General features: G+C 32.0%; 1 protein-coding gene across 4 annotated transcripts in view; it reads right to left on the reverse strand.

Annotated features, from left to right (window-relative positions):
- Positions 1–15,564, reverse strand: part of DGKB (diacylglycerol kinase beta) — a 642,123-nt gene that overhangs the window by 164,902 nt on the left and 461,657 nt on the right. For all 4 annotated transcript variants that reach the window (XM_019727049.2, XM_074340800.1, XM_074340803.1 and 1 more), the window contains one exon: positions 6,109–6,199. In XM_019727049.2, the coding sequence (XP_019582608.1) occupies positions 6,109–6,199 (91 nt within the window). The remainder of the gene's footprint in view (positions 1–6,108; positions 6,200–15,564) is intronic.

Raw genomic sequence — 15,564 nt, forward strand, 5'->3', positions numbered from 1 at the left:
AGCCTAATTCTATGACAAGGTTAGATAAAAATTATTTTAAATTTTACTCCACGAAACAAAAAAAAAACATTGCTTTGTTCATTGTATAAAATAGAGTAAAATAGATTACTGTAAGCTTACTTTTAGGAGAGTTTCTGCAAACTCACACTAATTTATAAGACAAACTTATTTGTGTTTTTGCTGAAAACCACAGCAGCAAACCTAGAAATTAAAACAGACATATACAAATGGCTTAAAAGTATCTCTTCTGATATGTGATGTCTGAGGTACTCTATATTTTCCCAATGAATAAAATGCATTTTTCTGGAAATATGTTTCATAAGTTTTATCTATAAAACACAGTATGATGTTAGAGCTCAGAACAAGCCTTTTAGGTAATTTTAGTAATATTGCTCGTTCAAGATATCAAGCATTAGCCACAGTATCAGCAGAAAACCAGTTTAGTTTTATGTTTTTCATTTTTGGTAGATTCTGTGAAAGCTAGAAATTATTGCTGGAATATTAGCATTCTTACCAAAAATACTTTATTAAAAATAACTTCTGGTAAACACAGAACAGAATTTTCATCTTTTGGTCATTCACTCCCCTTTTACCTGTCACAGTTCTTCCTCACTCTCTCCACTATGAAAAACTATGATGTATTTACCTTGATGAAATTATAATGCTATGCTTCACCCTCAGCACATTTCTTATTCTTTTCTGGAATAAGGAGTTATTTTTTGTTTTGGACTTAATGAGTCCATAGGAAACTTTGGTTTCCTATGACTGTCTTTGTTGAGGTCCACATTGTACTCCTTCAACATTGCTTCTAGAATTTCATTACCAAAAAAAAAAAAAAAAAATCACCTGGGAATCTTTAGACGAGACAGTAGTTGTTTTAAGTATTCTTTTAAGTATTCTTATATATTAAATATCCTTATATCACATACACACACACACACACACACACACAGAGCAGGAAGAAACTTTTGGAAGTGATGGATGTTGATGGCATTAAGTTTGGTGGTAGTTTCACAATTATATACTTGTCTCCAAACTCATGAATGTGCATATATTAAATATGCACAGCTTTTTGTATGTCAGCCATGCCTCTATAAAGTGGGTAAAAAAAAAAAGAGAGAGAAAGAATGTCCTTTTACAAGTTTCATTTCCCATACCCCAAGATAGTGTTTCGATAAGGCTAGGGCTAGACAAAGGTCCTCTTGGTACATGTTGAAAGAGGATGGTTTTGATACAGGTGAGGCACAGACTAAATTGGGAAACTGCCTTATTGCCTTGAAGAGCTCTGGGCTTTCCAGTTACTGGGAGTAAAATCTTAACTTTTGAATCCTGTCAATTTATTTTGTGTCCTTGACACGCTTATTGCTGTTTTTTAATTCTTGAGATCACTTCAGGTTTTATAGAAGTACTTAATCATTAAGAAAAATCTCAGTATTTTGGGATGAAAATTCTTGGCCTTAAAACTTACCATCTTTCCCAGCCTCACTGACAACCACAAAACTGGAGAATGGGCTATTTTATTCTCCAAATGAATTTGCCTGGTACATGAAGCAAATAAAAAAATCTATGAGCTTCATAGTTTCAATGACAGATGTTGACCTGAGATTCTTAGGTGCATGCTCCAAATAGTTTAAAACAAACTTTGCTTTTAATATATTATGTTGTAATTATAAAACTTTATATTTTATGTTTTATTTTTTATCTTCTGTAACAATGTTAGAGGATAAATGAAACTCTGAAAATTAAAAATGTCAACTTTGTTTAGCTCTCTATTGCCATAAATATTACATATGTACTGCCATTACACACATGTATATGTGTACAACCTACAATTGACTTGTTCCCTTAGATTTAAACTTTTTGGAGCAACACAATTCTTATTTCTCTTAAATTATTCAAGAAAATGTTCATCTGCTCACCTTTGCAATGGAAATATAATAGAATCTCTTTAATGCATAGGATTTCGAAGAAGGCTAAATCAAATAATGTATGGACACTGCTTAGCACCAAGCATGAGGTATAATTAATAATAGATAAATCTTAACTATATCATTATCAACTATTGCCCCATGATATTCATATTATTCCAAACATTCAACCCCTTTTGGAAACAGCTTCCTATATGGAAGAAAAATGTGAAACAAAGGATCACACAGTAAAATGCTTTGTTTTGAAGGTGCTACTGATAAAACATATACCTATTACTTGAGGTACTCTTGTCTTGAAGTGATTTTATTTTCTGTTATATATTTTCAAACCATAGTTGGTATAATTTTAGGCCAAATAGGAAGCAACAGGAAACAAAATCAAATCTCCAAATTGCTGTTTTTGTTATATTTAATTATGAAGTAACCTTGAGGGTAGAAAGGCGCATTCTGCTAATATGATAGACTGGATTCATTAAAAAGTGAGTAGAGAAGCAGATTTTGTATTATCATCCATACACACAAACATACACACACACACACGCACCAAGTTTTAGAATTAAGATAAATACCTAAAATTAACAGTATTTCAAGATGTACAACAATAGAATGGGGAGTGTGCAGCCCTGGTTCTGATTTATAAATGCTATTGCTAAGCCAGTAAATGCAGAGCTGGCAAACCAGACTTGAAGGGCATGTAGAAACATGACCCTTAGAAGAATCACTTAGAGCTAGTTGTCCAGGTTTCTTGGAGAATACTCTAAATAACTTTCTGTGTATAAGGCTCTGTGGAACAAAATCACTAACTTCATCATTTATTAACTTTAAAATCAATGTTTCCCACATTTATTTTTATTCAAATGTCTTTCGCTATGTGATACAACATGTCCTTGAGTAGTTTTTACTTTGTGACACATATAACACTACACTACATAGATCAGTGTTTCCTTTTTAATGAACACTTTATTTTTTTAGAGCAGTTTCAGGTTCATAGCAACGTTGAGAGGAAGGTACAGAGATTTCTCACACGTACACCTCTGCCCCCACACATGCACAGACTCTCCCTTTATCAACATCCTCACCAGAGTGGTACATTTGTTACAACTGATGTCCTACATTGACACATCATTATCACCCAAAGTCCATAGTTTATATTAAGGTTCACTGTTGGTGTACATTCTATGGGTTTGAAAAATGTATAATGACACTTACTACCACCATCATATCATACAGTTGTTGTTTTTTTTCACTGCCTTAAAAATCACTTTTTACTGTTTCCACAGTTTCACCTTTTCCAGAATGTGATATGTTGGCATTATTCATTATGTAGTATGTTCAGATTGTCATCTTTCACTTAGGAAAAGCATCATGTTCCTCCATGCCTTTTCATGACTTGATAGCTCATTTCTTTTTAGCACTGAATAATATTTGTCTGGATGTACCACAGTTTATTTCCCCGTTCACCTACTAAAGGACCTCTTGTTTGCTTCCAAGTTTTGGCAATCATTAATTAAACTGTTAGAAATATCCATAGGCAGGTTTTTGCGTTGACATTAAGGTTTCAACACCTTTGGGTTTTCAAATCCAGGGAGCATGATTGATGGATTGTATGGTAAGAATATGTTTAGTTTTGTAAGAAACTGCCAAAGTGTCTTCCAAAGTGACTGTATCATTTTACATTCCCACCAGCAATGCCAGTTCCTATTGCTCCACATTCTCGCCTGCATTTGGTGCTGTCAGTATTCTAATACTGTAGGTGTGTAGTGGTATCTCACTATTGTTTTTAATTTGCATTTCCTTGATGACATATGATGTGGAGTAACATTTCATATGTTTATTTGTCCTCTGTGTATATATTTTTTGATAAGATGTCTGTTAAAGTCTTTGGTCCATTTTTCAATGAGATTATGTTCTTATTGTTGAATTTTAAGAGTTCGGTGTATATTTTGAATAACAGTCCTTTATCAGATGTGTCTTTTACAAGTATTTTCTCTCTATCTGTGGATTGTTTTCTCATGCTCTTGACATGGTCTTCCACAGAGTGAAGTCTTTAATTTCAATGAAATCCAGGTTATCAATTTGTTATTTCATGGATTGTTCCTTTGAATCATAGGTAAAAAGGCATTGCCACATCCAAAAGCATCTAGGTTTTCTCCTGTGTTATCTTCTAGACGTCTTACAATTTTGCATTTTACATTTAGGTCTATGATCCATTTTCATCAAGGGTGAAGGTCTATGTCTAGATGTTGTTTTTCTTTTTTGCCTGTAGATGTCCAGTTTTTCCAGAACCACTTGTAAAAAGACTGTCTTTACTCCATTACATTGCCTTTCCTCCTTTGTCAAAGATCAGTCAAATACAACTATTTTGGGATCTTTATTCTGTTCCATGATTTATTTGACCATTCCTTCACCAATATCGCACTGTTTTGAGTACTGTAGCTTTATATTATAGTAAGTCTTTAAGTCAGATCCTCCAGTTTTGTTCTCCTTCAACATTGTGTTTGTTACTCTGGATTTTTTAACTCTTCAAATAAACTTTGGAATCATTGCTGAAACTACAAAATAATGTTGAGATTTTGATTGGGATAGTATTGAATATATGGATTAATTCATGAAGAAATAACATCTTGACAATGAGTTTTCCTAACTATGAACTTGGACTATCTCTTCTTGATCCTTTTTTTTTCAATGTGTGTTCAGTGGTAGGATAAGGTAAACAGAGGTGCAAGAGGCTTCAGAGTATCCACCTTACGTTCAACCAGAAGACATACATATATATATATTTTTTTTTTCTTTTTTTTTTTTTTTTCATTTTGGCCTTATTCTACAAATTTTCTTTGAGAATTCTGAATGTAAGATATGCTCAAAATCCACTATATAAATAAATGTTAAAAAGATTTCTGAAAGTAAAGGGATATTGTAGATGTTTTTCATAAATATCTATGCACATATGCAACTATATAAATTATAACACCACACACACACACACACACACACACACACACACAGGAACAGGAATCCTTCATGAACAGTAATCACTGAAAATCCATGCGGACCCCAAATCCTTCATCTTTTGTGATTCTATTCCTTTTCAGGGTTATGATCTGCTTCAGTCATGAAAGGCTTTTTCCATTCCATGACCACCAATTTATACTTCTAATACTTTGATTTATCCACCAATCATAATGAAAAAAACAAAACACATTACATTCTGAGATAGTAGCACTTCTCCTGTTATTATCATTAACAGTAAATTAGAAACATACGATAATGAAGAAGCAAGCCAGGCCATTACGATTCTATGTGTTCCATAAATACTTTTGTTTATCAAACTTATTACCTGAATATGTGACACAAATGATTTAGGTCTCAGAAGACGCATTATGCATTTATTCAAAATGGAAAATGTTGAAGGTAATATTTCTCAATTCACATCAGTCATTAGGTTTTCTTGTTTTATAATTTGGGTCCTTCGGTTTATCTTTACCACTTATCAAAAAATAATGTTTCCGTTTTCTTTAACCCCTAATATCTCCCAATAAAACTAAGTTATTTTCTATTATAACTCATCTCCAAAACTTTTAATTCTATAGCGTCTGTATTTTTTCCCAGACCTATTTGCTTCAAATCTTTTGAAAATGTATTTTTCTTGCTATCTTTGCTCTCTATCTTGGCTTTTCCACGTCCTATAAAAATGTAATGGGGAAATGGCAACCTCGGGAAGTGAGAAAATCTAGTTAATGAATGGGAATGGAATGGAAAAGTATACTCTCTAACCTTTATTCATGAAAGTAAGTACAATTTTAGTGAACTGTGTTTTAAAGGTTATAAGATATTGAGACCTGAAAATACTAAGTTTTTTAAAAAAATGTATCTTGCAACTTTTCTCTTTCTGTTCAAGTACTTACTTTTATCTTACATTTTTCTATCCACACTATGCCCAGTAACTTTTCCATTGATTTCTAAAATTGTGTTTCACCTTTCATTCTTTTATACTATATTAAAATAACTCATACTCAAACTTAACTTTATACTAACATTTCAGATAGTGCTAGATTCCCAATGAGTGATAGAAATGAAATTTTAGAATCATGGGTAAAGATATGTGGATTTCTCAAAATATAACTCTTTCCATGTGCTACCATAAACATATTGATAATCAAAGATAATTTATTTTTCTTACTTCTATTTCTACAGATTCATGTAGTTTCTTGCAGGTGGCTGAGAAAGTTTCAGATGTGCCAAATTCAAAATACCAAAATTTGTTCTTCATTCTGAAAAGGAAAGAAAGAAGCAGCTTAGGAAATTATCAATAACAGGAAAAAAAAATTAATGGATTAGCCCTGTCTTGTGCTATAAGTCATAGAAAAGGTTTGAGGACATGTACCTTCCATAATGTAACAGATGTTCACATAATTTTCAAAGCTTAAATGTTGGTGTCAAATTGTATGATTGTCCCTGAGGGGATTACAGGAATGTATTGGTCTGACAGATTCAAGTATATCTTTGACTTTTCTATACATTGGTTGCTCAGATTTTAAAATATGATTGTAGTGCTTATTATTTTTAGCACATTCGTAGACAACTTCATTTTTGACCTGCTACTCTATAATCATAAAGAGAAAAAAAAACAAAAAAACTCTGGACTTTTTTGAGAAAATAAATAAATAAATAAATAAATAAAACTAAATATGCTAAAATTTTCTAGATGACTATGTATTCATTAGAAATTGGCATGATTGAATAGCATATTAAAAATAAATTTAAAAATGAGGTTATCCATAAAGATAAGATTTAGTAATTTGAGGATAAACATGGATTATTTCATTAAGACATTGTCCTATATTATATAAATACTGAAAAATTATGATACAGCATAGAAAAACTAAAGAATACTGTTTTATTAATATAACAAAAGTTGCAAAGAAAAAATAGTTTAAATCATTTAAGGATTTAATCTGGAAGTAAGATGTTCAAAATGTATTTTCTCTCATGACCCATTGACCATACATTTATTTCTTCATGAGTTAATTAAATTTATGATCATTTAATGTAATTTTACAAAAGTTGACTAGATTTTTATATTACCCAGTACTGAATTTAAAAATTTGTTCTATGAAAAAAGTGGTTTTTAATTATATATATTCAAATAAGGTATCATGCCTTCAACTAGAAGAAAATAGGTAAAAAGAGACACATGTATTCACAAACAAAGGTAAGACAGAAAGATATTTTTGTTATGCTCAAATATGCCTCTCATATCAAATTATTCTTTTTGACATAAATATTGCTATGTGCTTTTCACATTAGCATATAAAACATTTCAACCATTAAAAAGGCATTTGGCAAGGACCTCATTACTTAATTAAACTCTAGTTTAGGAAAATGATATGGAACCTAATACAGTGCTTATTATTATGCTGTACTGAATAGAGTTCTCTGATATGACATTACAAATTATAAAAGTAATCGCATCTATCTAGACATATCCAATAATATTTAGCCTCATACAAGGTTTTATTCAGTTAACAAACTTTTCATTAGATCTCCTTGTATTCATGCTAGTAATCTGAAGACCAACACAGGTTTCACAGAATTGTAGCACCATGAATCCTTATTCTTTTCTAGAGAATATTTTCTATGGGTTGTAGCCTATTTTCATATATCTGAGTACATAAAAATAGATGGTAGCAGTTAGAACAGGGGCAAACATTTAACACCTAGATCCATGGGCCTGAACCTCCATGCAAGTTTATGTTAAATATATGCAAATATCTATTTAATAGATGTACTTTTACAAATGTATACACTGGCTGAAGTTACGTGAAATGAAAAACATTTCCCTAATGATTCATCATTCTGATGAAAAATCTATCATTCAGTTTACTGAGGGGAAAATATTGCTCTGTTTGAGGTGGTCTCAAGACCACATTAGAATAATCAGTAGGTATTTCATGACAGTTTAGAATTATTTTCCACATTCAGCAAGTTTTCTGATAACATTTTTGTGTTGGCCTTTTATCCAGACCTTTCTGGATTCATTTATTCATCATTCATTCATTCAACAAATATTTGGAGAGAACATTTATTTCAATACACTAAAGATACAAATATGAATGTAATTATCTTTGTCTACATGGAGCTCAGGATGTTATAAGGCTATGGGCATATTCAATAATTAAAAAGTTAATCTCTAAATGAAATATGAGCAAAGTATTGTGAAAAAACGTTTTAATGAATCAGTTACTTTTACCTCGAGGAGTCCAGAGAGCTTTAGAAGAGAAGGTGACATTTTAATAGGTAAGTAGGGGAAGACAAATGGGAGGAAGTTGAGACAACTTCTGAGCGTTCTCAGGAGGGCAGTACAACTGAAGAGAATGCTGACTGCAAGCTAACAAGGGTTTGCTTCAGGACATGTATGTCAAGTTATGGGGTTTGAACTTGAAATGATTGATTAATAGGATACTGACAGAAGTTTGTTAGTAGTGGAATGACATGACTAGCTTAATTATATGGGCAAATAATGTGGAAATGCTGGTATTGGGACAGAAATGTGGCTATTGGAATACTACAAATGAAATATAATTAGAGGCCTAAAACAAGTGGCAAGGGAGATGGATAACAGAGGCTCAATTCAAAAAGACATAAATGAGGTAGAGTCAATAGGAACTGGTGATATTAGGTTATGGGAATTTCTGCCATAACTAGGTTATCTCTGGCAGCATACGTGGGAATACCAGAGCATTACTCCAGCAAAGGAAGGGCTTGTGAGCTTATATTTTGACACATTCTGAGATCTAATGTATATCATATTGCAGTTTGAAAATTTAATATATATGAGGCTTCTGATTTAATATAAATGATTACTCCCTATTTTTTTTTCATTCTGTCGATCAAAGTTCTTTATAGCTTAATTAAGATGATGAGGAGCTCGGATCAGCTAACCAAGATATACCTTAGCAAACAAAAGAAATAGAAATTCTGAGAATTTACATTCAGCCTTTATTCACCCTATTAGTTAGCATTACTGCTCATGTGCAAAAGCTGCTTTAAATTCTCCATTATTACAACCATTTTATGCTTCACTTAGATAAATATATGGAGGTCATAAAAAGCACATAGAATCAGATTCCACATGACAAATTAAAAGCTGTTAAATTTTATTTTTTTCAACCAAACTGGTCTTTAGGTTGTAGAAATGAAAAAAAAACCCAAAAAACAAAACACATTTAAACATATATGCTATATACTTTTATGGCTCACATTAGAAAATGACCCAAATAATTCAAACTCAAATTTGTCAGAGAAAACATATAAGGTAACTGGACATTTAGCCCAGTATGAAATGTTCACACCAAAGTCTTATTTATTGTATTCTTAGACAGGTTTTGTGATTGCAGGTATGATGACAACTGTCCGACCAAAAAAGTTATTTATAGCAGTATAATTTTAAGTCATTAACATATTAAACCCTATTTCAACTAATTTAATTGTAAGTTTACAGGTTTCAATTTAATATTTAAAGTGTTTGGCTACCAGATGTTCAGGTAAAAATGAATAAATTAGCTCATATTTATCAGGCATTTTCTTACTGACAGTAACTTTGCTTCTTTTACATATCCTCAGGGAACTATGACCTATCAGCGTTCTTGCTCAAGCAAAAAATAATTCTTGTCATTATGAAATTTACTTAATATGGAGTTCTCCAAGTTCTGAACTTTCAAATAGGTAATTTAATATCTAGCAATGTATTTTCTGTGGAATTTTTCTTCCTGGTTTACATGTTTTTTGCTTGTTTGTTTGTTTTGGCATTTGTGTGCTAAGTAATTTTAATGCAGCAAACATAAAACAAACAGAATGTGAAATGGTCGTGCAGTTCCCCCCCAAAATACCAAAGAACCTAATTAGGTATGAAGCTCATTTCTAACAAAGATACAATATACAGAGATGTGAAATTACCTCATTTATCTTACTGTAGAAAGCACATAGGTCATAAACACTCAAAGTTTTAATTCAGTGAAATTACTCTTAAATTAAAGGTCAACTTTCTCTCTCATAGGTGTCTTTCTTTTATTATTTTATGTACTTAGTGGTGATATAGGAGATACAGGAAGACCATTTAATATGTATAAAGCTAAATAATCTATTAGATACTTGAATTTGTTTTACAGAATACTTAACTAAACCATTTCAATGTCATATAAATAACATGATCATCAAATGAGAAAATGAAACTCTGTTTAATCTTTGTTTTTGAAATGAAAGCAAAAATATAATGTCCTAAGTAGCTTAGTTAAAACGGATTTAAAATTAATATTTTTCTTACTCATTAAAGATGTTTTGAAAATTTCATATTTTTCATTAGCTTTCTCTCACTTTTGCTGTGTTATGAAAGTATTTCAATAGTGATTTCAAATCTGGTTTAAACTTATTTTCTCATGGAGACAATGTTTCTAACAATTCAGTAACTTTATCTTAATAATAAAATTCAGTCTCACAATTTCACAGAATAGCCTTGAAACATAGACAGAATTTTGAACGTGGCTAACAATGTTGGTGATGAGAGATGCAATACTATTGACTTAGTGATAGGGTGAGTGTTAAAAGTGGTACATTTATGTCACAGAATCAATTCAGTTTTATTTGTTTGTCATTGCCAAGAGACATTACACCAAATGTTACTTATAGGGTTATTCATTTATTCCTAAACATAGTGAGGTATTACTCTTAAAAAATGTACCAGGCATCAAATGCAAGGACCCGGGTGAGACCCGATTTCACCAGTGGATGAGCAGTGTCTGAAAGCTGTAGTTCAAGGAAGAAGCTTTCATGGGGTAGCGGCATGTTGGCAGGGCAGCGGGTCCTTGTCAGTACAACAGCCAGAGGTTAGCATAGGGGTAAAGGTGGGGGACACCTGTAGTTTGCATTGTTTGTCACCTACTGAAGTCTCCTATAAACTAATGTCATCTGAATGGACTACAGTAATGTACATGTTTCAAGAACCAATCCATACCCAATTCAAATGAAATCAACAATTTAATTTTTTCTTTTGATTGGTAAATATAAATTCACCAATAAATGGTGATGAAAAAGATTGTTCAAAGTTTGAGATATTGGAATAAATGAGAACTTCTACTATAAATTATAAAAATTATAGTAGCAAGCATCTAAGTATGTAAAAAGTTATATATTGGCTTGTAGAAATCTGAAACTACAGTGTTATGGCAATTACCATCCATATGAACATTCTAGTGGCAGAAGTAACCCAAATTACATATCATTATATGTTATAAAAAGAACTACATTTTATTGAAACCTTCTAACCTATGTTTTTTGGGTTTTTTTAAATAGCAATTTACACTTCTCTCATAGCGAGAGAATAATGTTAATATTATTCCATAAGAAAGAAACATGGCTGTAATTACTACAGTGGGGATATTTTATATTCACACCAAAGAGAGCAAACATTTTTCATGTCTCCAAACAAGATATAATTTTTTTTAAATGACATAAAAATGCTTATATCTAATGCTCATTTGTAAGTCCCCAGGAGACAATGAAACAAGCCATGGAAACTTCAGACACAATCATATAATACTCCATCTTTTCAGAAAAAAAAGATGGATATTCTAAAAATACAATTTTTAACCTGAATTACTTTTACAAGAGTAAAGAAAGTTTCTCATATGTAAGTATATAAAAAGGCTGCTACCAAATTAAAATAGTTTAGTACATTTTTTCAATTCTCTTAAAAAATAATATGTGGTTATATGACTATTGTTTTGGCTATAAAAACTTTCTATCATAATACTAATCAATTATTCCTTTTCTAGATGTTCTTTTTCTCTGCTTGCTATGCACATTAGAAATAATTAGGAGAATTAGAATGGATAAGTGTAAAAGCAGTAGTAATGCCAATTGCAGTGTCCATATTAAAGAAATATATACACATAGTAAGCCACCAAAGAACGATAATAAATTAATAATTATATAAAGTGTAAAATTAAACCTAAAAAATATTTAAACAATGCCCAAACATGTTTAGAACTGGATCTTTCCATAATAATGCGATCTTTAGTATTAAAAGAAATATTTTGTAATCATAAAAGTTTCCCTAAGAAAATTGTTAGGGAAAATGAATGAAATGTGTGATAGCAACGATTGCTTTTGTTACTGAGCATGCTACTGTGATAGGCAAACCCAATGAGGCTTAGAAGTCACTCTCCCCATGGGAAGACTGGGAAGTAGCAAATATAACTGAAGAAATTCTAGCTTTCCCCCACCCCACCCCATACTCTTTTATTAAATGTAACAATGAATTTAGCAGCATGCACTGAAACATTTTTCTAAGCCATAAGGAAAATGTTATAAGTCATATGAGCCATCATAAGGTGGCACCTTTGTTCATATTGATATTTTAGAATATCTTTTATTCCCCTCCCTTGAAATTAGCTAACTGAAGATGATAATGTAATCTGGAGTTGACCAATGAGACCTGAGGGAAGTATAGTGTGGTCTTTTAGGAAATATTTTCAACTCTGATAAAGAGACACATGCAAAGTGAAAGCTCTGCCCCTACTTCCTGTTTTTGCATGTTGTCAAAAAAGTATATTATAATTGGAAATGGAATACCCATCTTACCACCATGAAGGGAAAGGCAAGGAGGCGGACCCAGATCCCTGACAGAGTTGAACTTCATAATCAGTCAACTCTGAAACAGTTTGTCTCTGGATTTCTAGTCAGGTGAGATTTATAAATACACTCTTAGTATTTATTTTGTATATTTTGTTACTGGCATCCAAAAATCACACTGACAAGCCCATTGTAGTTTAAAGAGAATTTTCACATATATTATAATCAATGAGATATTTAGAAAATTTAAACTAGGTGCTGTATTTGTCATATAATACTATTTTTCTAGACATGAAATTTGGTAGCAATTGAAATAAAGGAGTTAGGGTGCAGAATTTCTGTTCAGCACAATTCCCTGTGCTTATCTTTTGACTAGATGTGCATATATCACTAAATATGCTTTCCTCATTTGACTTGCTAGCCCTCTGAATTTTTAAAGAATTATTTCCACATTAACATACTTGAAATATTCTTGGAGGGGGGGACCTCATAAAATATCCCGTTTAGAAGTGTCCTCAATTTACATCTTATGCTTTTATCACAGTCAATCACATTTGTATAGACTAGTAAGCATCTATTAAAAGCAAGTTTATACTTCTCATCTTCTCTATCCTATATCCAATAGCTTAGAAATAGTCACCTGGTGACATCTGAATTAATGAAATACACCATGATATCAGATTTTCTGCAGAAATATTTAAGGTACCTTATTTCTTACTAATACAAATAGGAACAGGTAGCACCTAGCCAAAACTAATAGTGAAAATGCAGTTAAGGTTTGTATGTCTCAATATAAAAAGAAAACTCTAGCATATTTCAATGGTTTTGGTATTCTTAAATCGAAACTGTCCAGCACACAAAAACTGTCTTTAGTATGTTTAAAAATAAAGAGAAGGCACTACAAATTCGGGAATTAGCTTGTCTCCATACGTAACTCTGGACATCCAGGGAAGCTACCATGCTCTCCTCTCAGGTGGCACAGGAATTCATTTATTCAACATTCTGAATCTTGGGCACTGCCATCACATCAGTGCCCTGTCGAAGCCTCTACTTGCATAACACGTAATTTCTAGTCAAGAAAAATATATTAAACTATGAAACATTAATTGTGATAAGTGCTAGAAAGGAGCTTTACAGGATGGTGTAAGAGTATATACAATAAAAAGGAGGAGGAAGAAAAGGAGTAGGAAGATTTTCTTAAGGAAGGAAATTGGTCCAAAGACAAGGTAACGGTTTCTCAACCCATTCCCTTTCCTTTGCTTTAAGTCCATAGTTAACCAAGCAGCTGGGGAGTCAATTTGTCTTTCCATGGATTTTGATATCATGAAAATTATGTCTTGAATCCTGGAATTGTGTATTTTAATCCCTAGAAAGGAATTACCACCAACTTCCCCTGTATTTTAAGTGGTCTATAAATTGTGTTACCTGGTAAACTTGAGCAAGTGAAAAGGGACAGATCACTTTTGGGTGCCATGATACAACTGTGTTTTTGCATTTATCAAAATGAGGATATACTGGACTGTAACACAATCAAGATAGTGCCCACTAGGGGGCCTGCTGAAAGTCCAATTAGCCTTTACAGACAATAGCGACAACTAGCTGCATGACACAAATTTAATATGTAGAGCTAGACAGTGAGAGAATTGCTTGCTACATCCTCTCTCATTCTGCCATTACCCAGTTGACTTTCTTGGTTCTTTTCTTTCTTTCCTTCCTTCCTTCCTTCCTTCCTTCCTTCCTTCCTTCCTTCCTTCCTTCCTTCCTTCCTTCCTTCCTTTCCTCTCTCCTTCTTTCCCTCCCTCCTTCCCTTGCTCCCTCCCTCCCTGCCTTCCTTCCTTTGTGTCCTATTTATTTGCTTTTAATGAATGTACTAAGCCAATCAATTATTTAAGCCCCAAGTATAAGAATATAAAGATTCTTTAGTATTAATGCAGTATTAAACACATATTAAGGAGCACCAACTTAAGTTTCAGGGAAGTTAATTAAAAGGGAGGTTAATTAAAAGCAGTTGTTTCAGTAGACTTAATATCACAGACAGCTCTGGTTTTCTGTTCTGACTCACGGACAATTCTTCACAACTAGAAAAAAAATAAGTTTGGTAACTTGGTATATCTAATAACTATGAGAAGGGGGTCAAAGTTATAAACTAATTAACCCTGTTTAATGACATTTGCTTTGCATATTAAAATATGAATGATATCTGTAATCACTAGACAATGCAGTTTCAAAGTACAACACAAGGAGTTCAAAATGTTTAGAAAATATATTACACAAATATTTTGGAAAAATGTATTTCTTTCATCACTAAAGGCCAATTGACTTTTATATTACTGACCTCAGTATCACTGGATAATTTTAAATCAATAATTATGTATCATTAGAACATATTATACCTTGCTAAATTTTCATCTATTTCTCCTAACAACTTTAGATGTTATATTTTTTTAAAACTTGTAAAAATAAGGAAAAAAAATGACACCTCTCTAGTTCTTTCACACATTATTTCCCTTACCTATACTCTGTGATGACTACCACAGTTTCACAACTTAAAACATATATATCACGTTTCTAGTCTCTGAAAATTATCTAAATGTTTTACCTTTTGTTTTTCTTCACACATCAGCAGTTCTTTCCAATTCTGTAACAATAAGCACAACTTTGCATTGTGAAAATGTCGTTCACCTTAAAACTTCTCTCATACTAGACCTAAAAAAATAGGGTAATGCTCCTTTTTTTCCAATCTTATAGAGTGGTTGTATAAACACATTAATTATCTTGTATAAAAATGATAATGAAAGGTATCAGCTACTTGAGCGATATTGAAAATGTTGATATTTTTAATCAAATTGAAGAATTATATAGTCTAACACATGAATCAGTAAACCTATTATTATTTAGATTGCATTTTTTGACACTGATCTATATCTTGAGGGACTCAGATGACTCCCTGAAATATCATGATCTGTTTTTGTTTCCAGCCAAGATGCTATAACTTACATAAAATATT

This window comes from Rhinolophus sinicus, linkage group LG09 (assembly GCF_036562045.2).
Source record: "Rhinolophus sinicus isolate RSC01 linkage group LG09, ASM3656204v1, whole genome shotgun sequence".
NCBI classification, from domain to species: Eukaryota; Metazoa; Chordata; class Mammalia; order Chiroptera; family Rhinolophidae; genus Rhinolophus; species Rhinolophus sinicus.